This window comes from Marmota marmota, unplaced genomic scaffold (assembly GCF_001458135.2).
Source record: "Marmota marmota marmota unplaced genomic scaffold, marMar, whole genome shotgun sequence".
In the NCBI taxonomy this organism is placed as follows: domain Eukaryota; kingdom Metazoa; phylum Chordata; class Mammalia; order Rodentia; family Sciuridae; genus Marmota; species Marmota marmota.
Window position 1 is genome coordinate 7,681,883 of NW_026000223.1, and position 27,238 is coordinate 7,709,120.

The 27,238-nt window shown below is 35.8% G+C and overlaps 1 protein-coding gene across 1 annotated transcript in view; it reads left to right on the plus strand.

Moving 5' to 3' along the window:
* The window catches only part of Ddhd2 (DDHD domain containing 2), a 27,270-nt gene extending 179 nt beyond the window's left edge, over nucleotides 1-27,091 (plus strand). The window contains exons 1-18 of the mRNA XM_015501224.2: nucleotides 1-92; nucleotides 336-440; nucleotides 1,305-1,532; nucleotides 2,837-3,027; nucleotides 3,603-3,692; nucleotides 4,129-4,249; nucleotides 6,296-6,385; nucleotides 10,313-10,519; nucleotides 10,813-10,880; nucleotides 11,679-11,801; nucleotides 13,220-13,315; nucleotides 14,644-14,763; nucleotides 14,878-15,033; nucleotides 15,528-15,630; nucleotides 15,935-16,105; nucleotides 16,755-16,917; nucleotides 24,000-24,105; nucleotides 24,563-27,091. The exon at nucleotides 1-92 is cut by the window's left edge and continues 179 nt beyond it. Of these exons, the coding sequence (XP_015356710.1) occupies nucleotides 1,313-1,532; nucleotides 2,837-3,027; nucleotides 3,603-3,692; nucleotides 4,129-4,249; nucleotides 6,296-6,385; nucleotides 10,313-10,519; nucleotides 10,813-10,880; nucleotides 11,679-11,801; nucleotides 13,220-13,315; nucleotides 14,644-14,763; nucleotides 14,878-15,033; nucleotides 15,528-15,630; nucleotides 15,935-16,105; nucleotides 16,755-16,917; nucleotides 24,000-24,081 (2,001 nt within the window). The 5' untranslated portion in view covers nucleotides 1-92; nucleotides 336-440; nucleotides 1,305-1,312 and the 3' untranslated portion in view covers nucleotides 24,082-24,105; nucleotides 24,563-27,091. The remainder of the gene's footprint in view (nucleotides 93-335; nucleotides 441-1,304; nucleotides 1,533-2,836; nucleotides 3,028-3,602; nucleotides 3,693-4,128; nucleotides 4,250-6,295; nucleotides 6,386-10,312; nucleotides 10,520-10,812; nucleotides 10,881-11,678; nucleotides 11,802-13,219; nucleotides 13,316-14,643; nucleotides 14,764-14,877; nucleotides 15,034-15,527; nucleotides 15,631-15,934; nucleotides 16,106-16,754; nucleotides 16,918-23,999; nucleotides 24,106-24,562) is intronic.
* The last annotated feature ends 147 nt before the right edge of the window (nucleotides 27,092-27,238 follow it).

The window sequence follows — 27,238 nt, forward strand, 5'->3', positions numbered from 1 at the left end:
CTCGCCCGGGCTCCAGGGAAAGGCCGCTGCGGGGACATGTCGTGTCCCCCTCAGCGAAGGCAGCAAAGCGTGAGAGGCGGTGGAACTGCCAGGTGAGTCCGCCTCCGCGTTTGGGGGCCGGCGGCTGGGAGGTGGGCTGGAGACCCTGCGGAATGGCGAAACCGGGGGCGGAGGAGGACGCGTGGCTTCAGGCTAGGATCCGGCGACTGGGAGGACCTGCCGGATGGGGAGGGGTAGCCTCGGCTCCCGGGAAGTGGCCGGGGCCCAGCGTATTGACTGCGCCCTAGGGAACTGGAAAATTCTCGTGTCCGCGGGTGGGTGTTTTTGTCTGCCAGGCTGGAGGAAGGAGGCAGAAATTAGGACCCCGAATTCTGAAGCCTTGAAACTGGGCGACAGAAGGCCTGGGTCCGGGGAAGAAGGGACCGGACGAGGTGGCTGAGGTAAGTTTGTGCTAGGAAAAAGGGCAGTGGGGCCGAAAGCCCGGAGGGCCTTCACTCAGGCCAGGTGTTTGCCATTCCGCTATGCCCCGTGCTGAGCTGCTTTCTCACGCAGGAGCATACTTTTGATGTCTGCAGTCTTTGCCTCATTTTGTGTGTGTGTGTGTGTGTGTGTGTGTGTGTGTGTGTGAGAGAGAGAGAGAGAGAGAGAGAGAGAGAGAAACACATCGGTCAGATTGAGGGGAGGCTTTTGAGGTCCCACTGTTACTTTTCACCTGCGACTTGTAAGCTGTGAGTGGGTGTGCGCGTGCACATAGTGACCCCTGGCAAGGTTTGTGTTTGAGTTTGTGTCACAGCCCCTAATTAAGTAAGCGCGCTTCGAGGATTAATCACAATGATTGATTCTTAAGTGAATTGTTTTATTTTCTGTATTTTAAGATTCCAGTAAAGTAAATGCGTAGTGATAATGGCCCAGAGCCTAAAACCTGGGTGTTATTAGAAATGGTTGCTGCCTTTGGCACTAGGTTTAAACTGGAAATTGGGGTAAGATATTTTGTTGCAATCAGTTTTGACCATTTTTTTCTTGTGTTTTAGGGTTTATTTTATAACTTGTAAGCCATGCAGTTAAGAGAGCATTGGGAGCTCAGTGCAAAATAGCTGATGTAATAGAAACATTTAAAGAGTTTTCCCTTTGTTATTTTTATTCTAAATTAGGTAGCCTCTTTAGGTTATTTGTCCTCACCCCCAGAAGTGACTTCTTAAAGTGACCTGTGTGTGTGTGTGTGTGTATGCATGTGCACAGCTTTAGCAATTACATTGGTAATAGAGGAAAAATGATTTCCTGATAGTTTTTATCTTGTCTTTTAGAGGGCGAAATGTCATCAGTGGAATCACACCAGGAGCATTTGTCTCAGTCAGATCCTTCCCCATCACCAAACTCATGTAGTTCCTTTGAGCTAATAGACATGGATGCTGGCAGTTTGTATGAACCAGTTTCTCCACATTGGTTTTATTGTAAAATAATAGATTCCAAGGAGACATGGATTCCTTTCAACTCTGAAGATTCACAACAACTGGAAGAAGCATATGGCTCTGGTAGGATGATAATGATGGCTTGTAATATAGATTCATCTCTAACTATAATGTAATAACTTTTATAAAGCACTATTAAAAGTACATTTTAGCTTTTTCCCGTTAATTAAACAAGTGCTTTATCACTGAGCTATACCTCCAACCCCAGTTAAGTAGAATTTTATATCAGAGTTCCATATTAGTGCCCAGCTAATAATTTATAATATTAAAAAACTTGCTCTGTATCTTGAAAACAATTCCTATTATAATTTATGCATAGTTATCCAGTAATTTTTTTTTTTTTTAAACTGGGGATTGAACTCTTTAGACTACATCCTCAGCCATATTTTATTTAGACTCAGGATCTCACTGAGTTAATTGCTTAATGCCTCCGCATTGCTGAGGCTGTCTTGAACTCATGATCCTCCTGTCTCAGCCTCCTGAGCTGCTGAGATTACAGGCTTGTGCTACCACACCTGGCCTAGTAATATATTTTTTAAAATATTTTTTTTAGTTGTTGATTGACTTTTATTTTATTAATTTATTTATATGTAGTGCTGAGAATTGAACCCAGTGCTTCACACATGTGAGACAAATGCTCTACCACTGAGTCACAACCTCAGCCCCCAGTAATATTTTTATATTCTAACTTGTGTTTCAGTTTTGGTTAATCAAGGTAGGGTAGAAGAATTTCAGAAGAATGAACTTTCTAATGTGTTGTTTTTTTCTTATTTTATGATACAGGAATGGTGCTAGTTACACTATGTCATCATGATTGACATTAAGTTGCATTTTTAGTTCCTTAAACCAAAAATTCGGAAAAAAGATGCTTTTTGGTTTTGGGTACTCGAGATTGAATCCAGGGCCTCACACATGTTAGGCAATCACTCTACCACTGAGCTACACCCTGAACCCCTAAACTCCTTTTTAAAGAGGTATTATTATCTTTCCTTAGAAACAAAAGCAAAACTGCCTAGTATTTTTTTCATGTTTCATTAAAACTAGGAAAAAGATGTGTATTAAATTTCTTTTCTTTCTTTTAATTTTTTTTAGTTATAGGTGGACATAATGCCTTTATTTTTATTCATTTATTTTTATGTGGTGCTGGGGATTGAACCCAGTGCCTCACCCATACTAGGCGAGCACTCTACCACTGAGCCACATCCCCAGCCCCTCTTTCTTTCTTTTTAATGTTTAGCCAAGTAGAAACTATTCCATGTGTTTCATAATATTAGAATATAACTTGTAATTATATTTTGGGAAATATATTGTGAAACATGTATTTCTTTTCCCCTTTCAAATTCTTTTTGTTTTCTGACTTTTAATAGGAAAAGATTGTAATGGGAGAGTTGTCTCCACTGATGGGGGCAGATATGATGTTCATTTGGGGGAGAGGATGAGATATGCTGTGTACTGGGATGAACTTGCATCAGAAGTGAGACGATGTACTTGGTTTTACAAGGGAGACAAAGACAATAAATATGTTCCCTACTCAGAAAGCTTCAGCCAAGTTTTAGAGGTTTGCTTTTAGCCTTTTTTACTTACCATTTTCTTCATTTTTTTCTTTTCTCATTTAATAATCTTTTCTTCCTCTTGTAACTTACTTTGTGAAATTTCCAGAGAATGTTTGGTTCTGCATCATATTTCATAGCATTTATTTTCACAAGTTAGTTTCAGGATAAAGTAGTTTTAACTTCAGAATTTAAAATAACATGGAGACTTTAGTATTCCCCAATTAAAATGTAAAAAAGTTCCCTAAAGGTAATCATTTATAATATTTCAGCTATGACTGCAGGATTTATTTCTTTTTCTTTCTCTGAAAATTGATATTTGTTTTCTTTAAACTGGAGTAGAACATTGCTGTTGCTGATAGAAGTATATAAAATGGTGAATAGTGATTGTGTAGTCTAGGTGACAGGAATGATTTTTTTTCTTTGTCCTATACTATTCTAATTTTAAAACAATCTTAAACTAAATTTGATAAATTGGAGAATGCTCTTCTTATTGAAACCAGTTAATCGTGTAGTATTCTTGTAATTAGTTTTAATAAAAAAGCTATTAGAGAAGTCTAATGAATTAATGTGTTCTTTTAAGGAAACATACAGGCTTGCTGTAACTCTGGATGAATGGAAAAAGAAACTGGAATCTCCAAACAGAGAAATTATTATATTACACAATCCAAAGGTAAAGTGAATTAAAGCATTTCTCTGATGTTGAGATTAAGGATTAATTACATTACTAAGGAAAACTTAATTGGCTTCTTTTTTTTATGGACTCTACATAGGATAACCTTTGGCAGATTTTATATTGAACTTATCATTATGAAACTTAGAGCCATTACTGTTATTTACCCCTCTCAGCTTATACAAAAGAGTTTTCTTAAGCAAAATTATGTCAGTACGGATTAAGAAAATCACTGACACACTATGTGAGCATATCTTTCATGTGTATATTTTAGTCCATATATTTTGAGGATTTTTATTTCAAGTTGTAGAAGTTGCATATCAAAACCCCAGTGGAGATTTGACTATATGTATTTAAAGATAGGTTACTACTCTTCAGTATAATATAGAGATGTCTATAATGAAGACTATACTGCTGTGATCTTTTTCTGTTTAAGCTCATGGTACATTACCAGCCAATTGCAGGGTCTGATGAGTGGGGTTCAACACCCACTGAACAGGGTCGACCAAGAACAGTGAAAAGAGGAGTTGAAAACATCTCTGTTGACATTCATTGTGGTAATATTTGTTAATAATTTTTTTCTTATATATTTATTTTTTAAAGTGTGACCTTTTTTCTATGGATTTGGATTATGTCAAGGCTTAAAATGATCTTTAATCATATGGGCTTATTCTGAGATAAGGTTAGCATCTCTTCATATGCTAAGAGATATAAAACTTAAAGTTGCTGAGGACATATGTGCAATGGATATAATTTGGTAGCATTAAATATAGGTGAACTGGTTATTTCACCTGCTAAACTAGAAATTTATTACTGGCTATTCCTATCTTGAAGTTTTTTTTGAGGGGGTGGGTACAGGGGATTAAACCCAGGGGTGCTTAATCACTGAACCACATTCCCAGCCTCTTTTTTTTTTGAAAATTTTTTTTCTTTTTGTTGTCCAAGGACCTTTACTTTATTTATTTATATGCAGTGCTGAGAATCGAACCCAGTGCCTCACACATGCTAGGCAAGCACTCTACCACTGAGTCACAAGCCCATCCCCATCCCTTTTTATTTTTTATTTTGAGACAGGGTCTCATTAAGTTGCTTAGGGCCTTTCTAAGTTGCTGACGGTGGCTTTGAACTTGTGATTGTCCTGCCTCGGACTCCCCAGCTGCTGGAATTATAGGCATGTACCACCATGGCCGGTTCCTTAAAGATTTTCAGCTAAGGAAAACCTTTTGTTTTTTTAGAAAGAACTTAATGATTATCTTTTGTTCTCTAGTGTCACTTTTGTTATGATTGGTTTAACTATACTTAACTGGATTATAAAATACCTTTTATAGCTGGGTGTGGTGGTGCACGCCTGTGATTGCAGATACTTGGGAGCCCAAGGCAGGATGATCACAAGTTCTAGGCTTGCCTGGGCAACTCATTGAGACCCTATCTCAAAATAAAAATTAAAAAAACAAGGGTTGGTGATGGATCTCAGAGGTAGAACTCTCCTGGTTCAGTCCCCAGTGCCACCAAAAAAAAGTTTATATTGCAGAAGAAAGGATTTGTTTCTTAGATTGACTATAATTTTTAAAAGATGAGTTTAAATTTATTTTTCTTTTTCCTATCGTCTGATACTGGGAATGGAACCCAGGGCCACTCTACCCCTGGGCTGTAGCCCTAGCCCCTTTTTATTTTTTGATACATGATCTTGCTAAATTGCTCAGGCTGAACTTGGCGATCCTCCTTGCTCAGCCTCCTGATTAGCTGGGATTATAGGCATTTGCCAGGGTGCCCAGCTGAGTTTAAAATTTCAGGCTTTAAAGATATAATACAGGAGCCGGACACAGTGGTGCATGCCTGTAATCCCAGCGATTTGAGGCAGGAGAATCATGAGTTCAAAGCCAGCCTCAGCAACTTAGTGAAGCCCTCAGCAACTAAACTAGACCCTGTCTCATCCACTGAGCTGGGGATGTGGCTCAGTGGTTAAGCACCCCTGGGTTCGATCCCTAGTACCAAAAAATAAAAAGAGGGCTGGGGATGTAAGTGCTTACAGAGCACACATGAGGCCCTGGGTTCAATCCTTAGTATTACAAGCAAACAAAACGAGATCAAACATTGGTACAATTGATAAAAATTGATTAGGTATAAGTATTCTATCAATGCTAAATTGCCTGAATTTGGTAACTGTACTGTGGTTATGCAAGAGGATAGTCTTAGGAAACACACATATTAAAGCTTTAATTAAGTATACATGATGACATATGCAACTTGCTCCCAAATGGTTCAGAAAAATATGTGTGTGCACACTTGCATAAAAAGAATAATAAAAAATGTAGCAATTATTTAAAAAGTTGAATCTGTAAAAATTCATGGGAATTTCTATACTAGTTTTTCAGTTTTCTCTAAGTTTGCACTTAAAGCATCGTAAAAACCTAGAAACATTTTTCACAGACTTCGAGATAAAAAGAGAAACAAAGTAAAATCTGCATACTTTTAGTAAGTGGTTAAAATATAAGGCTATTTTGTATATTTTAAATTATTATTTTAACTTGTTCACTGTGGATATTTGATTTAGAATACATAATTATATAGAATAATTTTTTTCTTTTTAATTTTATTTATAGGGGAACCTTTACAAATAGATCACTTGGTTTTTGTAGTCCATGGGATTGGACCAGCTTGTGATCTCCGCTTTCGAAGCATTGTACAGTGTGGTAGGTTTGCAAAGCATGTACGGTTAGATCCTAATTAAAGGAACTGCTACTGTCAGCTGAGAGAAAGCTTTGGTCTGTTGTCTTAGCTACATAATAAGATTTAGAGAGCTAAAGACAGGCAACAAGACAGTAAAGCTTCCTAGCCTAGACCTAAAGTGCTAATAAATTCCTGAGGCTAATAGTTTATACTCTTAACTAGCAGTTCTTGAGTGAACAAACTCTTAATCCCTGTTAAAAAAAAAAAAAAAATTATGGTGTATTGCTCCTATTTCTAACCATTGCAAATTTTAAGGGAGCCATAAAAATGATGAAGTTTAAAAGAATAACAAGCCCTACTCATTTTTTAATTCATATTTTGTTAAACCTCTTGATATTATAGTTGGAAGATTTAAGTCATTAATATAACTTGATTTTAAAAGGCAATATCCTCTAAAACTTGGTAGTAGCCAGAGTCTGTTCCAGTTTTATTCTATTGGCTAATGGTTCTTAAAATCAATGCTATTCAAAATTCATTTTACATATTTTTAAAATCTAAGGTATTGGTAAGAACCAAAAAGAGGTCCTTCTTCTCCCTGGGAAGACTTACACTCTCCCTTGAAAGTGTCCCCTTTTCCCTTTTCCTATCCCTCAATAAACCTGGGGGAGGGCTGGGGTTGTGGCTCAGTAGTAGAGTGCTTGCCTAGCATGTGTGAGGCACTGGGTTCAGTTCTGAGCTCCTCATAGATGAATAAAATAAAGTTTGTTAACATTTTTAAAAAAAGAAAAAGAAAAAAAAAAGTGCATGGGAAAAAAAGAACCAGAAAAGTTAGGATGGGAACCTGACTGTAAAATTGGTTGACATACAGTCAATGTGATTTTTAAAAAATATTGAAATATTTTTTAATAGTTCCAATGACAAAGAAGTTTTGAAGTTAGTTTTTCTTTTGATGAAATATTTTGTATGGTAAAAGCAAGTTTTATATAAAGGTAATATTTTTATATACACTCTTAATTTTCCTGAGTATTACTTTAGTATTTTTATATTCTAAGCAAATGTAGNTTTTTTTTTTTTTTTTTTTTTTTTTTTTTGGTACTGGGGATTTAACCCAGGGGTGCTTAACCACTGAGCCACATCCCCAACCCTTTTAACTTTTCATTTTGAGACAGGGTCTTGCCAAGTTGCTTAGTGACTTGCTAAGTTGCTGAGGTTGGCTTTGAACTTGCAAACTTCATGCCTCAGCCTCCCAAACTGCTGAGACTACTGGTGTGAGCCAACATGTCTGATTTACTCTTAAAAGCTTCATTTTTTTTAAAGCATTAAAGCCAAATGTTACTTTCTTTCTATCATTTATTAGCATTTCAGTTTTCACATGTCAAAAGCCAACTATTCCCCAAGATGTACAAAATTTTGTTGCTACTTTTGTGGTGATATTTGAATAGTGGTCCAAATTTGGGGAAAAGGGAAGAACTCTCCCTAAATTAAATTATTAGCATTTATAATTTGAGGTATAATTAGTAAAGTGTTTTTAAGTAATAGCTTTTTTCTTTTTTAAATAGTTTTTAGTTGTATTTCTTTTTTAAATAGTTTTTAGTTGTATTTGGACCTTTATTTTACTTATTTTTATGTGGTGCTGAGGATTGAATCCAGGGCCTCACACGTGCTTGGTGAAAGTTCTATTGCTGGGCCACAACCCTAACCAACCCTTAGTGATAGCTTTTTTAAAGCTTAAGACCTTTAGTTTTGATTGTAAATTTTATGGTGGTAACAGAGAAGGTTGCCTTATACTGAGGATCTTTGGCTGAGTGCTCTCCAGAAAGAAGTATGTTCATAATATAGCTCTAGAATAAAACTAGAAGGGGCTTTACTAAGGTAAAGGAAATAGCATTGTTTTCACACTGGTTTTAGAAATGGCTTTTCTGATTCTGTGCCTGGGTTCTTTTAATACTCTATGATTCGAATATGTTCCATGTTCCACGTACTCCACCGTGATGTTGCTCTTACTAGTTATGAAGTCCATATTCTTTAACATTTGACCTAGCATTAGGAAGTTATAAAGGGCACATAGCCTTGTTCATTATTTGAGGAGTCTGTCAGAGAATTTTGAAAAAGCTTTAACTGAAATTTGATTTAGACTATGTTAGCTTTAGTCTTCCTTTGCTAAATATAAATTTTGTTTGCCTTTGGCATCTGGTATTCTTTCCTTTTTCTGTTTTTAAAAATTCTTCATTGAGGGAGGGCACTGTTTCTTTTGTCATTCAGGGGTTAAAAACCAATGCTGGCAAACTGGTGATATAGCTTAGTAGTAGAGCATTTAGCAGGGGGGGTGAGGCCTTGGGTTCTATAAATCCTAACTTGGGGGGAAAGAAAACTTAATCCTGAGAATTCTAGGAAAAGTCTTATATCTTTTCTTTTTTTTCCCCCAATATTTGTTTTTTAGTTGTAGTGGACACAATACATCTATCTATCTATCTACCTACCTATTTATTTATTTATTTATGTGGTGCTGAGGATCAAACCTGGGGCCCTGAACATGCTAGGCAAGCTCTCTACCACTGAGCCACAACCCCAGCCCCTCTCATATATTTTTAATAAGCTTTTTATTAAAGAGAATTTATGTACAAAAATAGTGTCTATTATGAATCTTCATATACCAATTACCTAGCCCCAACAAGCTTAAATTCTTGGCTGCTTCTGCTCTGTCTTCTTGCCTCTCTCCAACATATTATTATTGTTTTTTTTTTTTTTTTAGTTGTAGGTGAACATAATAACTTTATTTTATTTATATATGGTGCTGAGGATCGAACACAGGGCTTCACATGTGCTAGGCAATCGCTTTACCACTGAGCCACAACTCTAGCCCACCATATTATTTTTGAATAAAATCTTAGATGTCCTATCATTTCATCACTAAATATTTCAGTTTGGGCTGGGATTGTGGCTCAGTGGTAGCACGCTTGCCTAGCATGTGTGAGGCACTGGGTTTGATTCTCAGCACCACATACAAATACATAAAATAAAGGTCCATCAACAACTTAAAAAAATATTTAAAAAAAATTTCAGTTTGTACATTTTAAAGGACTTTAAAAAAATTTAAGCATAACACCAATTTTACCCCTAAAAGTAGTTTTAATATCATCAAATATCTAATCAATGTTCGAATTTCCAGTTGTCTAATGCATATAATTTCTATATGTACACACACACGTAAATATGCACCCACATGTATTTTAAACTGATACCCAAATAAGGCCCATATATTGTAATTATTTTTATTTTTATTTTTTAATATTTATTTTTTAGTTTTCGGCAGACAAAACATCTTTGTATGTGGTGCTGAGGATCAAACCCGGGCCGCACGCATGCCAGGCAAGCGCACTAACACTTGAGCCACATCCCCAGCCCCATATATTGTAATTAGATGATAAGTTTAAGTCTCTCTTAATCTCTTGATTACCTCTATCCATTATTTTCTTGCTATTTATATTTTGAAGAAACTTTTAGGGTTTCTTACACTATGAATTTTGCTGGTTATCTGTTATTGGCTTCATTAAGCATATTTCTCCTTCCTCTGCTTTTCCTATAAAATTGGTGGTAGTTTTGCGGGGTGTGGCAGCACTTGCTTGTAATCCTGGTGTCTCCCGAGACTGAGGCAGGGAGATCTCAAGTTCAAAGCCAGCCTCAGCAATTCAGCAAGACTCTAAGCAACTTAGTGAGACCCTGTCTCAAAAAATAAAAAGGCTGGGGATGTAGCTCATTGGTTAAGTGCCCTTGGGTTCAATCCCCAGTAACAAAACAAAAACAACAACAACAACAAAAAAAAATTGACAGTAAAAAATTGGTAGTTGTTTGTTGTACCATTAAATGCTTGAGTCTAATTTTGAAGACTAAGCTAGATAATTACTTAGAAGTGGCTATGTAATATAAAATATACTTTATTTTTTTCAGAGATCTACAGCGAATAACCCTGCCCAGCATTAACCGCCTCAGGCATTTCACCAATGACACAATTCTGGATGTCTTCTTCTACAATAGCCCCACCTACTGTCAGACTATTGTGGACACAGTAGCTTCTGAAATGAACCGAATATACACACTTTTTCTGCAGAGGAACCCTGATTTCAAAGGGGGCGTGTCCATTGCTGGTCATAGTTTAGGTAACAAATGAATTCTTTGTAACCAGGGAGGAATATGACAGTTTGAGAATACTTGTTTTTATGATGCAGTGTCTTTTATCATTATCAAATTCAGAGGTCTGAAAGTGGTCTATGATGAAGAATTTGGAAGGGTTGAAAGGGTGGTGGTGGTAATTTGGAAACATTCCCTTGCTTTGTAGATTTGCTTACATGTATAATTAATTGGATCATGCCTTTTTAAAATTTGTATAAAAGATAGCCATTTAGTGCTAATGCTTAGAAATTGTCCCTTCTTTCTTCTATTTTACTTATAGGTTCGCTTATATTGTTTGATATCCTAACAAATCAGAAAGATTCTTTGGGGGATATTGACAGTGAAAAGGTAATTTAGATGTTCAGTTAGGTTCTTAATGTAGTATAAAATATTAAAGCATTTTATATTTTTAAATTTATTTTTTGCTTTTAATTGAGTTTAGTATCATAACATGATGTTGAAATTTACATTAATTTTAACAGGCTGGTAATTATCTTTCATTTTTGGGTTATAGAAGCAAGATAGTAATATGCATCTACAAATAATTACCGAACTCTAAAATAATCATAGGTGTCTTTTATAAATAATCACTACTGATCTATTTATAGAATTATAGGATCATTGAGCTAATTGGAGTTTGGATGAAAGAAAATGAAGAATGAATTAGATGCAAATTGATATGATTTATAGAAATTCTGTTTGAAAGCGATGGGGGTACTTATGTTTAAACATATATTTTAATTAAATGAATTCCTATGAACATGTATTATTGATATCATTGATTTGGTACTTCATATATACTATCTTGTATTTTTTCCTTTTATCTAAGTGTCCAATTCCTCCTAGAGGACCATGAGTTCTTCTTCCAGGACAAGTGCCTTGTCTTAGACTGTGTTATTTCTTAAGCTCTGTTTCCCTAATAAGAGCTCAGTAAATACTTGTTAATTGTTCATTCCCTCATTCATTTAAAAACGTATTTTCTACTGAAGTTGCAAAAACTTGGAGGTTAGTTTTCATTTATATTTGCATAAGTAACTATTTAAAGTTAATATACATTACTATGGGAATTTAATATTTCGAATCACAAAATATTGTTTAAGGAAACAATGAATTTTGATAATATAAGCTTTATGATTTAATTTTTAGGGTTCAGTAAATATTGCTGTGGATCAAGGAGATGCACCAACACTAGAAGAAGATTTGAAGAAACTTCAACTCTCTGAATTCTGTAATGTCTTTGAAAAGGAGAAAGTAGATAAGGAAGCTCTGGTAAAAATAACCTTTTAAAACTTTATGCCGGGGCTGGGGATGTGGCTTAAGTGGTAGTGTGCTCGCCTGGCATGCATGTGGCCCGGGTTCGATCCTCAGCACCACATACAAACAAAGATGTTGTGTCCGCCAAAAAAACTGAAAAATAAATATTAAAAAATTCTTTAAAAAAAAAAAAAACTTTATGCCAAACCATTTTCAGTATTTTTATCATCACATTTACTAAGAGTCTGCCCTTGCTTTTTAGTCATAAATACTTTTAGTCATAAATACTTCGGCATCATTAAAAATGTTTTATGGGCTGGGATTGTGGCTCAGTGGTAGAGTGCTTGCTGAGCATGCGTGAGGCATTGAGTTCAATCCCAGCACCTCATAAAAATAAACAAAATACAGGTATTGTGTCCATGTACAACTAAAAAATATTTTTTAAAATGTTCTTTAGCATTGTTTATTTTTTATCATATAAAGTGGTCTTTGCTCTACAGAAGTTCAAATTTCAGTTGAGCCACATTGATATTCATTTAGCAATGGAGCAAACATTGGCACAACTTGGAGAAAACAGGAGGGCAAGAATGAACCTCTAACTGAACGTTAACTTTTGCAACTATTACTTTCTTTTACACTTTCATGATCTGTGTTACTATTTGCTTTTCTATGTTTCTGTTTTTCCCACTTTGGTTGTGCTTTTTTCTAGTTTGTGATAGACATTCATTTACTTAATAGATATTTAGTAAATGTTTACTATGATGAGTATACTATACCAAGTACTAGAGGTAGAATGGTAATAAGACCGATATGGTTCCTGACCTCATCATGTATGTAGTTAGGAAGACACATTAAATAATGACACATATAATTAATTCCAATTATGGTAGGAACTAATAAGGAAAAGTACACAGTAATATCAGAATGTATAATAAGATGAGTTAACTAAGTCTTGAGAGGGCAAAGGAAGCCCTTCCTAATAAGATGAGTGGCAGTTAAGTTGAGGTATTGATTCTGTTTTGTGTTATGCTTCTGTGTTGGCTATATTTTTTCACTTCTTGTGTCCATTAGTAGGAGTATAATCCTCAGAAATGAGACATCTAATTGAGCATGGAAATCAAGAGGGTTTTTCTATCATGAAGTCAGTAGATATTCAGCTTCTCTAGATTATTGTTTTTTAACAGTAGCAAAATGTTATCTCTTGTTATCATTGACATTTTAGTTACTGACACTTTCTATTCTTCTTTAGGTTGTTTTATGAATAAAACAGTCTTTCCTTCTTGAAGTTATTAATGATGATGTACCACAAAAAGCCACAGCAGTATAGAGCAAAGAACAACGAAGTGCCTAGATCTTATCCCTCTCAGGGAACAGGATATTTAATTGATTTTATTTTGCCTAGAAATAAAAAGTACTTGGTTTTCTATGCCTAGGCTTTATGTACAGACAAAGATCTTCAGGAAATGGGAATTCCCTTAGGACCAAGAAAGAAGATACTAAACTATTTCAGGACCAGAAAAAATTCAGTGGTATGTGCCCAACATAGCTCATTGGCCTAAGCAGTTCTTTTGACATCTATGGTGTATCCTTAAGCTTTATGAGATATTTACTCTGAGGAGCTAAATAGTTTTTCTTTTCTTTTTTTTGAGATGGGGTCCAGGTATGTTGCCCAGGCTGACCTAAAACTCCTGGGCTCGGGAGAGCCTCGAATCTAAGCCTCTTGAGTAGCTGGGACAATAGGGGCACACCACATGCCTGGCTAGCTAGGCAGATTTTGTTTTTTTTGAGGACAGGGTCTCACTATATTGCCCAGGCTGGTCTTGATTGGTGAGCCTCCTGCCTTGGCCTTTACCAGTACCTGGGATTACAGGCACATGCCAAAGTGCCTGGTTTAGCTAAGCACTTTTGATAATTGATCTTTGGGTCTTCTTTTTGAAAATAAACACATTTTCTTTATCCAGAGCCTTAAAAATGTTATTAGCCTGGGGAGTCTTACCTCCCCAGGATTACTCCTGCTTTCTGAAGAACCAGCTTTATTGAGATAAAATTCATGTCACATATCATAAACGTCACCATTTTAGAGTGTGTGGTTTAGTAGTTTTTAGTATATTCACAAGAGTTTTGTAGTCATGAACACTAATTCCAGAACATTTCCATCACCTTTTGAAGAAAGCTCATACCCATTTACAGTTACTCCTTATTCCCTTCTGTCCCAGCTTCTATCAACCATTAATCTATTTCTGTCTCTCTGGATTTGCTTATTTTAGATATTCCATATAAGAGGAATCATATAATATGTGACCTTTTGTGATTGATCTGTTTCATTTAACATAATGTTCTTAAAGATTATCCCTGTTGTAACAGTTCCACATTGTTTTTTTCTGGCCATTGTATTTCTTTCCATAGTTTAGTAGTTAACTCTTTTCCAAATTTTTAGCAGATGGCTCAGTTCCTTTTTCTAAGACCCAATTCTTGGTTCAGTATTTATTATGTTCTGTACCAGTATGACATCTTGTCATAGAAGGTCATAGAACTCCTTATCAATCCTTGACATTTCTTGCCACAATACTTTGCTATTGTTTTTTCTAATAACAGGTGCATACATTTTCAGCTGCTGTCCAAAGGACTTTATATCCTCCATCATTTTAGAGCACACAGGGATGTTAAATTATAATTAAGGCAACTACTGTTGCTAGTGGTGTTATCTTTTTTTTTTTTTTTGAGGGCTTCTTCCTAGAATTATTGGCTACCATTTAAAGACGTTCCCAAGTATCCTTTCAAGCCAATAGAAACCTGTATAATCATTTAATTATTTTTACTGTATAGTAGCTCTACCTAACAATTGTCTGTTCTTTAGGGTATTAATAGACAAACCACACAGTCAGCTTCAGCAGTGAATATCTCCAAAGAATCTGAATTCTGCAGTAGTATTGATGATACTAGAAATGATGAATATCTAGATGTTGGCATTGGGCAGGTAACAATGCTAATTCTGTTTGATTGTTTTTTTTTTTTACTGCTTCTATTGGTTTGGTAGGAACAGATGTAATTTTTGTTATTAGTGAGAGATGCTTCTATTTGCTCTTTCCAGGTGTCTGTAAAATATCCCCGGCTCATCTATAAACCAGAAATATTCTTTGCCTTTGGATCTCCCATTGGAATGTTCCTTACAGTTCGAGGACTAAAAAGAATTGATCCCAATTATAAATTTCCAACATGCAAAGGTTTCTTCAATATTTACCATCCTGTAAGCATCCTACAGTTATTGTGGTTTTACCTGAACTTGAGGGCTTATTGATGAAGAACATGTGACTTTGTATTGTATTGATTTGTTTTTTTTCTATACCATTGTGTAGTAATGAGAATTTATTATAATAGTATTAATCTGGAAGTGGTCGGTCAGAACAACTGTACCTTTTTAAGAAATTAAGTGAACTTATAATTTTTTAAAAAATTTATTTGTGGGCTGGGGTTATAGCTCAGTGGCAGAGTGCTTGCCTAGCATGCGTGAGGCACTGGGTTCAATCCTCAACACCACATAACAATAAACAAATAAAGTAAAGGAATTCTGTCCATCTAAAACTACAAAAAAAATTTTTTAAAAATTTATTTGTGGTACTAGGGATTGAACATAGGGCTGCACACATGCTAGGCAAGCACTTGAACTTATACTTGCCTAGGATACAGCTTCTCAGACTGTCTTTAGCACAGATAAGTATAGCTATTATTTTTCCTATGTAGTTTGATCCTGTGGCTTATAGGATTGAACCAATGGTGGTCCCAGGAATGGAATTTGAACCAATGCTGATCCCACATCATAAAGGCAGGAAGCGGATGCACTTAGGTAAGTTTGTGTATAGAACTTGATAATTCTAGACCTCCAGCCAGCACAAACTAAATGGACCTCATTCATCATTCAGTCTTTTTTTTTTTTTTTTTTTAGAATTTTTTTAATATTTATTTCTTAGTTTTCGGCGGACACAACATCTTTGTATGTGGTGCTGAGGATCGAACCCGGGCCGCACGCATGCCAGGCGAGCGCGCTACCACTTGAGCCACATCCCCAGCCCCATCATTCAGTCTTTTTTGTTGTGTTATAACCTAAGTCTTTTAAAACATTCAACATTCTTTATTCATAAACGTTTCAGAATTGAGAGAGGGCTTGACCAGGATGAGTATGGACCTTAAGAACAACTTGCTAGGTTCACTGCGGATGGCTTGGAAATCTTTCACCAGAGCTCCATATCCTGCCTTACAAGCTTCAGAAACTGCAGAAGAAACTGAAGCAGAACCTGAATCAAGTTTGGAGAAGTCCAGTGGTCAGTCACACTGTACACATTGATTATCAGCATCAGGCCAAATAAGGGAAAACTCCATGATGTGGAGTTCTTATTTTCCAAGGGCCTTCTTTTGTTTTGTATTGTGTACTATTGAGTCCTAATTGGCTTTCATCTCCGCTAACCTTTTCTGTTATACTAATTGCCACAAATTGGAAAAACATTGTATATAAGGGAAAATGTCCAGAGAAGCTATTAACTAGGCTTGAAAACATTCCTCAATTTGAAACTATGGAAATGATGTTATGAGCCTACTTTGGTACCTTGCTTTTACTGGAGGAATATTCATATTTGTGGGTCAGTTTCAATTTCATTGCTGGGAATGAGTTAGGATACTCAGTTTTACTCTTAGCTTTCAGTTTTCTAAAGAGCAATATCCTTGTTTGCATTTAGTTATAAACTTAAGGCAAGTTACTTAACTGTTGAAGGTACATTAATGTGATGTGATGAGCAAAAGAAAAGGGATTGGGCAAAATTTGTGTGACTGGAGGAGAATCTTTTAAGGAGATTGAGAGGAAGAATATGGAAAATTGCTCTCTGAATAGAGAGTAGCTTATATGAAAGGAAGTAACAGGACAACCCTAGAGGTTTGAAAGCTCTTTGGTATTTATGATAGTTCTTTCATATCCAGATGTTAATGCGGATGAGACCTCTGCAGCAGTTAAAGAAGAAGTCCCTCCCATCAATGTAGGAAAGCTGAATGGAGGCCAACGCATTGACTATGTGCTACAGGAGAAACCTATTGAAAGTTTTAATGAATACTTATTTGCTTTACAAAGCCATCTGTGCTACTGGTGAGTGTTGTTTTTGTTTCTGTTTTTTGTTTGTCTAATTGTTTCACACATATTTGACAGATGTCGAAAAAGGAGGATAGGCCTGTGTACATTTGGGATTAGAATGATTTCTCACTTAAAACAATTACAAAATAGCATTGTCATATCATTTCAGGAAATCTCATTGAAACACTTTGTGATATTGTTTTGCAGTTTCCATAGACCATGAAATTAATGATGCTAGCAATCATTAATTCAGGTAGCTTGGTCTTAAAATTAAATCTTTTTTGACCATTTAGATGCATAAAAATGAATTGGAACAAATATAGTACGGTTGCTGAATGTATTTGGAGAAACCCATTTGGAAATATTTATAGTAGCTAGATCAGAATTAATCATTATTAAATGTAATTAATTACTGAGTGGATTATAGAACAAATTAATGTTGCTTATTGACTTCATATAGTATAACGCAATGCAACTTAATCACTGAAAAAACTGAAGAAAAAATAAAGCTCGCTTGGTGTGATGGTACACACTTGTATTCTCAGCTACTCAGGAGGCTGAGGCAGGAAGATCAACTATAAGTTCAAAGCCAGCCTGTGGAATTTAATGGAATTTTATCACAAAAAATAAAAAGGGCTAGGAATGTAGCTCAGTAGTAGAGCACTTGCCTAGCCAAAAAAAAAAAAAAAAAAAAAAAAAAGCTGGGAAAATAAGATGGGTCATGGATAAGTGTTTTTAAAAATGCAAGCTTTATTGTTTTTTTAAAAAAATTTTTTCTTTTAATAATTTTTTAGTTGTCAATAGACCTTTATTTTATTTATTTATATGTGATGCTGAGAATTGAACCCAGGGCCTCACATGTGCTAGGCAAGCACTATACCACTGAGCCACAACCCCAGCCTGCAAGCTTTATTCTTCTAAAATGAATTTTTCTTTTCTTTTTGGTACCAGGGATTGAACCCAGGGGCACTTAACCACTGAGCCACATCCCTAGCCCACTTTTAATTTTTATTTTTTTAAGACAGGCCTTACTAAGTTGCTGAGGCTGGCTTTGAACTTGCCATCCTCTTGCCTTAGCCTCTCGAGCTGCTGGGATTACAGGCATGAGCCACCTCGCCCATCTAAAAGGAATTTTTCTGTGGAATTCTGATAAAGGATAATTGCCTGATGTAATCAATATATTTTTATATGATAAATGTGACAGGAGTCATGATATAAAATCAAAATGAAATTTAGTAAAAGAAGTCTTATATGGGGCTAAAATAATGCTCTTTAAGAATGATTTCTGCTAGTCTGGCTTTTAAAATTTCTGAGTGGACAGTAAGTGTATTTATATGATTTGAAATCCAAAGAAAGACAAAAAATGAAAAGTTCTTTTTCATTTTGTTCTTTGTTAATGAGTTCCCTCATGTGCAACTGTCATACTTTTCTTAAAGTTTCTTCTATCAGTCTATTTAATGCATACATAATGTGGGTGTGAATGTATGTGGACTTGTTAAAAAAAAAAAAAAAAGGTTTCTTTATGCCCTTTTCAATCCCTTCTTTGCCCATTCTCCAGGGAACCGTTAGTCTCTGTCATGTGGATTAATTTGCATGTGACTTATTTGAAATTATGCAATATATATATTATATATATATATATATATGTATATATATATATATGTTAGCATAGCTTTTTTGAGATTCATGTGTAGATAAATAGTTTTTGTTGTTGTTGTTGTTTGTTTTTTGGTACTGGAGATTGAACCTAGGGGCACTTTGCCACAGAGCTATATCTCCAATTCTTTTCATTTTTTATCTTAATGAGATAGGGTCTCATTAAGTTGCAGAAACTGGCTCTCAATTTGGGATCCTCCTGCTATGTTCAGCTTCCCAAATCACTAGGGTTATAGGTGGGTGTGACCACATTCAGCTTATTTATTCCTTTTTATTGCTAAGTAGTGTTTCATTATATTGATAGACCACAATTTATCTCTTCATCTGTTAATGGACATTTGGGTTGTTTCCAATTTTTGGCTATTAAAAAAAAAACTGGTAGGAGCATTTATATAAAAAACTTGGTATGGACATTTCCTTCCTCCTGACCTTCCTTCTTCCCTTCTTCCTGGTTCCTTCCCTTCTTTCTTTCTTGGGATTGAACCCAGTAGTGCATTACCACTGAGCTACATCACTAGTCCTTTTTTTTTTTAAATATATATTTTTTTAAGGTGTAGATGGATACAACACAATGCCTTTATTTTTATGTGGTGCTGAGGATCGAACCCAGGTCCCGCCGGTGCTCTACCGAGCGTTCTACCGCTGAGCCACAATCCCAGCCCCCCCTAGTCCTTTTTATTTTAAGATAGAGTCTAAGTCACTGAGGCTGATCTCAAACCCTGCCTTAGCCTCTCAAGTCACTAGAATTGTAGGCATATATCATCATGCCTATCTCATATTTTTTAATTTTCTTGGGTAAATACCTAGGAGTGGAATGGCTAGGTGTCATATGGAAGAGTATTTTCAAAAGAAACTTTCAAACTGAATTGTTACGGTAGTTGATATTCTCATCAGAGTTCTAGTTGCTCCATATCCTCTAAAACTCCTTTCTTTTTTGGTACTGGGGGTTGAACCCAGGGGCACTAAACCACTTAGCCATATCCCCAGACCTTTTTTGTATATTTAGAGATAGGGTCTCACTGAGTTGTTTAGGGCCTTGCTAAGCTGCTGAGGTGGCTTTGAATTTGTGATTCTCCTGCCTTTGCCTCCCCATCCGCTGGGATTACAGGTGTGTGCCACCACAGAACAACTCTTTTTTTTTTTTTTTTTTAATTTGTCTTGCAGTTGTAGATGGACAGACTGCCTTTATTTTATTTATTTATTTTTATGTGGTGCTGAGGATCGAACCCAGTGCCTCAAATGTGCTAGGCAAGCGCTCCAGCACTGAGCCATAGCCCCAGCCCCCACACAACTCTTGATGATATCAAGTTTCTTAGCTATTCTGGAGTGTTTTCATATATTTATTTGAAATATATGTCTTTGATGAAATGTTTCTTTAGATCTTTTGCCCATTTAAAAAATTTTGTGCTTTTTAAAATTGCAAGAGTTCGTTCTTATTTTAGTTACCAGTTCTTTTCATATTTTTAAAAAAAATTATTTAATTTTTTTGGTCCTGTGGGTTTAACCCAGGAGCACTTAACCAGTGAGCTACATCCGCAGCCCTTTATATTTATTTTTTAAGTTTTGATACAGGGTCTTGCTAAGTTGCTTAGGGCCTCACTAAGTTGCTGAGGCTGGCCTCAAACTTGTGATCCTCTTGCCTCAGCCTCCCTAGTCACTGGGATTATGGATGTGTGCCACTGTGCCTGGCTCAGATTTTTTTTTTTTAAGATATGGCTTATTTTTCTGTCATTGTGCTTTAAAGAGAAGGAAGTTTTTGATTATGATTAAGTCTAAATGATTGACAGACACTTGTGCCTTTTGGATATATTTAAGAAATCTCTGCTGAATCTAAAGTCATTAAGATTTCTCCTCTGTACTACTATTGTATTGTTTCAGCTCTTATGTTTAGGTCTGTGATCCATTTTGATCAAGTTAATTTTTGAATATGGTGGAAAATAAGGATACAGGTTTATTGTTTCTCATGTAGGTCTTTGGTTCTAGCACCATTGTTGAAAAGTTTATCTAGTTGGAATAACTTTAGAATTTCCTTGGTACTACATTGTAAGTCATTTGATACACACACACACATCTGGACTCTGTGCCATTGATTTCTTTATCTTTATGTCAATAGTACAGTCTTAATCACTGTGGCTTTATAGGTCTTTAAATCACGTAGCATGAGTTTTCTAGCTTTTTTTTTTTTTTGAAGTGAAAGTTATTTGGTTATTGTAGGTTCATTTCATTTCCATATGTTTTAGAATCAGCTTGTTTTCTTTTTTTTTTTTTTTTCCATGCTGGAATTGAACCCAGGGCCTCACGTGTGCTTGACAAACATTGTGTGAACTATGGAGCTACCTCCCCAGCTTGTTAATTTCTATTAAGAAATTTGTTAGGACCTTGTGATTGCTTTTTGTCTATAGGTCACTTTGGATAACATTTTATCTATAGAGAATTGACATTTTAATATGGGATCTTCTGAGCTGTGAAATTGTATCTCTCAATTTTTTTAGGTCATCTTTAATTTCTGTCAACAGTGTTTTATAGTTTTCACTTTTTATACTATGCACACTAGAGTTTCAAATTATTCCTTTATCATTAATAATCTAGGGCTTTTTTTTTTTTTTTTGGTACTGCTAATTGAACCCAGTGTACTTTACCACTGAGCTATATCCCCAGTCTTTTTATTGTTAATTTTTTAAAAAAATATTATTTTAGTTATACATGGGCACAATATCTTTATTTTGTTTATTTATTTTTATGTGGTGCTGAGGATCGAACCCAGGGTCTCACATGTGAGAGGCAAGTGCTCTACTGCTGAGCCACAACCCCAGCCCCTTTATTGTTAATTTTGAGACAGGGTCTCACTAAGTTGCTTAGGGCCTCACTATGTTGTTGAGGTTTGCCTTGACCTTGAGGTCCTCCTGCCTTAGCTTCCTGAGTTGCTAGGATTACAATCATGTACCACCATGCTTGGCTTTGAGCATATTGACATATATTTAAGGGCCTTTTAAGTTTCCTTTTCTAGGAGTTGTCTGTACCTTTTACTCCCTTTATATAGAAATGTTGATTTTTTTGGTATTGATTAGTCTGCTATATGAGTTGCAAATACTATTTTCCCAGTTTGTCTTGTGACATTGTGTGTGTGTGTGTGTGTGTGTGTATAAGTTTTTTTTTTTGGGGGGGTACTTAAAGATTGAATTCAGGGGCATTTTAACCACTGAGACACATCCCTAGCCCTATTTTATTTAGAGACAGGGTCTCAATGAGTTCCTTAGTGCCTCAGCAAAGGGGAGGTGGCTTTGAACTCACAAAATTCTCCTGCCTCAGCCTCCTGAGCTGTTGGGATTATAGGCGTGTGCCACCATGCCCTCTCTAGATTGGTTCTGATAAGCAGAAATTTTTAATTTTTTGTTGTCAGATTTGTTAATTTTTGCTTTTTGGCTTCTTGAATTTGTGTTATAACTTAGAAAGACCTTGCTTTCCAAAAAAAAAAAAAAGTCCTTATTGCAGTTTATTCAAATGTTTTCATTTTTTACATGCAAATCTTTGATTAACTTCACATTCATCCCAATGTAGTGTGAGGATAGACCCAGGTCATTTTTCTTTCCAGTTGTCTTGATAATAGATTTGAGATTCTAACTTTATTAAATTTTTATAAATGGGACTATTTCTGAACTTTCTGTTCTTTTTGATCTGTTTATGCACAGTTTTAATATCTGATACAGCTTATTACCTCTTGTTGGTGTAAGCATTTTTAAATTGGATCTGTGTATGGGGTTTATGGAGGGATGAGGGTAGTCTATAAATACAATAAAATTTTATAATATATATTTATTTTATATATTATATATTTAATAATGTATATATTTAATTTATATAATATATAAATCCAATAAAATTCTATTTGTAATTTTGACTGTATATGAACCCCAAAAAGAGGTTGGAGATGTAGGGATATATTCAGTGATAGAGCACTTGCCTAACATGCATGAGGCCCTGGCTGCAATCCCCAGAACTACAAAAGAAAACAAACGAAAAAGGATAACATGAACAATTGCCTTAAGGATATAAGGGTCAAACATTCTTATGTATTTGTGTTTCATTTTTTGAGTTATGTATTCCTTTGAGAATATAATGAATTTCTTCCCAGGAAACACCACATATTCATACACAGTCAAAATAACAATTAATAATGGCAGCGCTTGACTGGTCCAGATCCATGTCCTGCGAGGTGCTCACCTCCACAGGTTCTTGGGTTCTTTAGAGCCTCCACTTCCTATCTTCCCTCTACTCAGTCATCCTTGGAACACAGCTTCCTCTCAGGTATCTTCTCCAGGTGCTGCTCCCATGTATCAAAGGCCACATACTCACCCAGGGTGAAGCAGAAGACTCTTCTTGCTTCAGATTAACCACTTTCTTGCTTCCCAGTACCTAAGCCAATTGCCTTGATTCCAGCTTCTTGTCACTTGCCTATGTTGGCCATGGAGAGCTGGTTGGCTCTTCCCAGCCCTTGGCTGCTCTCTGAGCTATACGCACCCCCAGCTGGAGCTCTTTTCCCAAAACCACTGTGAACAAGAGAGCTTCAGACTGCTACTTTGCCTGCCTCCCAGCAGCCTCCCCCCAGTACCTGCCTGTCCTGCATATGATTGAACCATATGATTGTATTGTATTTTCAAAAAAGTGAGTAAAGTTTTAAAATTGGGTATTTGCTAATAAACCCCACTATTATGAATGATTATAATGCACCAATAAAAAATACTGCTCTAATTTTTTTTTTTTTTAAAGTAAGGGTGACAAGCCAGGCACTGTGGGACATACCTCCAATGACTCAGGAGGCTGCCTTAGCAAGACACTGCCATAAAATCAAAAAATGAAAGGGACTGGAGGGTATAGCTCAGGGATACAGCACCCCTGGGCTCAATCCCTACTACCCCCAAAATTAAAAAAAGTAATAAAGTGAAGGTGATAAACTGGATGGCTCTTCAGTATGGTCTCAAGAGTGAACTTTGTGGAAAGGTATAGTTCTTGGTCATTTAATAGCTTTGTATGTGTTCTGCAGTCTGGGGCTTAAGCCCTGAGCTTTGTGCCTGCTAGGCAAGTGCTTTTTGACTGAGTTATACCTTAGCTTTTTGTATTTCTAAACACGATACTAGACCATCTTCCAAACCACTGCCACTTCTGAGTCTCATTGTTTTTTTGCAATAGTAAAAAATGAACTTGAAAGATGTTTATGTGGGGAAGCTGGGTTGTGGCTCAGTGGTAGAGTGCTTGCCTAGTATGTGTGAGGCACTGCATTCAATTCTCAGCACAGCATATAAATAAATGTCTATCAACAACTAAAAAAATAATAAGAAAAAAAGATGGTTATGTGGATTAAATGAAATAATATATGTAAGGCAGTGTAGCACAAAATGTTAATTCTATCTTTTCTCAATATAGATTTTTTTCTCTGTTTACAGGGAATCTGAAGATACAGTATTGCTGGTCCTTAAAGAGATCTACCAAACCCAGGGTATCTTCCTTGATCAGCCCTTACAGTAAAAATGACCTATCTGACTGCTTAATGTAAGTTTTTGAATGTCATGTATACAGCATAATGCTTACATATTAACATTTTATAAGGAAATGTGGAGCCTCAAGGTCTTTATAAATATACCTTTCTGTTGCCTGTCCCTAAGATCTAGGCTAATTTTCATGTTTAGAGGAACTCCAGGTAAAATTCATGGAGAAAATGCACAGTAGTCCACTTAGAAGAGGATTAATGTGTATCTATTTTGCTTGAGATTTTGACCAGTGAGATCTGCTGTCTTTTATTACTTAAACTTAGAATCTTGCTAGTTCTGATCATCTAAGTATCAACATGGCAACAGTTATCATTTTAATTACAGATAGCCCATCGTGAAATTTAAAGTAATGTTTTAGTTGTGAAACTAGAAAGCCTGTACATTATACTTTGGCATCCTCTATGGTTGCCTTCTGGTTGTGACTGCATGATGACCTCTTCTCCCACTCTCTCCCCTAGACGGACATTGAGGGATCCTTCCCTAGAAAACCCACCTGTTTGTTGCTGCAATTTTCTTCTCAGCTGCATCATTTCCTGCATGTTGCCTGCCACTTACCACTGGGGTCTTTGGAAGATAATCTTCCTTTTTGGAAGTGAGTGGAAAAGCAAAGGGAAGACCCTGTTACTTTTTATGTGGGCTACATATAAATACTTGCCATTCTTTCTTTATGGCTGGAGGTTGTTTGCATCAGTTACTTCTTTGATGATAGCTTATAGGTGCCACACTTGATTCCTTATTACGAGATGGTCTATGGTCTGTGTGGGGTTTGCTAGATATTTTTCTGGGGAATTATTGCTGTCTTTAGAAAATGTTCCAGTGTAGAAGCAGATTCTTGAGCTATAGAGGGCATTTTGGAGATTCTACATCTCTTGGTGTTCTCGGCACCTGAAGTCTAATTCTAATTCTAAGTGGATATGGTGATGGGTAATTTTTTTTTTTTTCCCACCAGCATTTCCTTCCTGTGTGAACTGTATGAAGGAAGATTGGAATGTTGTTTAATAAGAGTATTGTTTACTCTCTTAACAACTGAATAGATGAACTTATTGCTAGGAATCTATAATGCTGTCTTTGTTTTTATAACCCAGTTGAGCTGCTATAAGTCTAAAGTGGACAACTGAGTTCACACTAGGTACATATTTATTTTTTTATTTTAATTTCTGTGATACTGGGGATTGAACCTGGGGCCTTGCACATGCTAGACGAAAGATCTACCACTGAGATACATCTCCAGCCCTAGGTATATCTTTATAAAACAAAGATGTTATATATATTGTAGACTTGCTCTTTTGTACTATACTTTAAACTGAGGAAGTCTAGATGAGGTTTGATTTAGTTATTTGACAATGACAGCTTCTATTCTTATATACATATACTTTTTTCTATTCTTATATTGAGGGTAAAGTTATGAAAGCTGACAAACCTGAAATTACATAGCATTTTCAGGCTGCTCAGGTTATAAATAGTATCTTTAGTGGTGCCTTCGTGGTGAAACAGAATTTAAAGTCATCTGCCACTTCTACTTGGTTGAAAGTGATACTGTGATGTCCTTTTAAAAAACATTTTGTAAACATCACTGCGTTCTTAAGTATCCTAATCCAGAATACTTATTTAAAAGGCTCTTGGTTGGGGGTGGTGGCACACACCTATAATTTCAGTGACTTAGGAGGCCGAAGCAGCTGGATTACAAGTTTGAGGCCAGCCTTAGCAACTTTATTGAGGCCCTAAGCAATTTAGCAAGATCCTGATTTAAGATAAAAAAGTAAAAGGATTGGGGATGTAGCTCAGTGGTTAAGAGCCTCTGGTTTCTCTCCCTGGTACCAAAACTTAAAAAATATTTAAAAATAAGACTCTTGGCATAGACAGTGTTAGCTGAGCACATAGGTTTGAGGAGCAGCCACTGCAGTCACTCTAAGTTGAGTCTGGAACATGCAAAGTGAGATTTATCTTGAAGAACACAGGTGTGACTATAGACTAATATTTTTGTAAGCATCTACTCACTGCATTTTTTTAAGGTATTTTCTTCCCCATTAGTCAGCATTTGCCATTTTCATTTCTTTTTGATAGTCCTTTATGTTTCCTCTCAGGTTTTCACAGGCCCTTATTTATTGAGTGGCAGAGGAAGGCAAGCCATGTTTTGTTTTTTATAATTTTTTTTTTGTAAATATATCATGACATCCAAAGCACTAGTATTAAATATTCCCTAATACCATCCCTAAGACAGTAGTGGTTTTTATCCTTTTCTGAACAGAAAAGGAAAAAGGTTAATACTGTCATTTTGGAGGTATAGAGGCAAAGGTGGGGTAGAAGTCAAACCTGGTCAGCATCATCGGCTTATGGACTATAATACTGAATAAGCTACAAAGAAGTTTCAGATACATGGACTACTTTTATTTTCTTTATCACATAAATTGAGTAAGAGTTATTGAGTTTTAACTAGCATTCACTATATATTAAAAGGTAGGCTTTTATTAAGTTACTATCTGCAAATGTTTACTCCTCACATTAGCAGAATAGGTACTCTTTTTTTTAAAGAGTAAACCAAAGGACAACCAAGTGAGAGTCGCTGTAACCAAAGATGGACGGCACAATCCTGGAGAGCTAGATAAACCACTATATTAAGAAATGCTTTTTTTTGGGTGGCAAGCTGTAGGTAACTATAAAAGACCTTTATATCTCATCCATCCACCTATGGTATTATGGCTGTATTACACAAGGTAATAAGCTTGATTGAAATACTTTAGTCTTACATTATTTGCACTGCTTCATTTGTATCATGTACAATCTCTTCACCAAGCCTACTTTTAAACTCTAGTAAAACATCATTTTGTACATATTTCTAGCTGCAAAATTAGTATTGCTTCTCAGTTAAAGAGATTATTTGCATGGAAACAGCATTATTAGCTTTCTAATATTTTGCACTTTTGAAATGTTTGGTTTTTTATGTGATTAAAACTTTAAGTACTGAAATAAAACTGTGTTGACCAGTTGCCTACTTTTACATGGCTTCATCTATCACAGAGAAAATCAATACATTAACTATTTTCTCTTCCCATATGTATTACTAAAATAAGTTTAAAAAATAAACATTTGGGGCAAAGAACTGATATTTATTTAAGTTCTTTCTCCTTGACCAG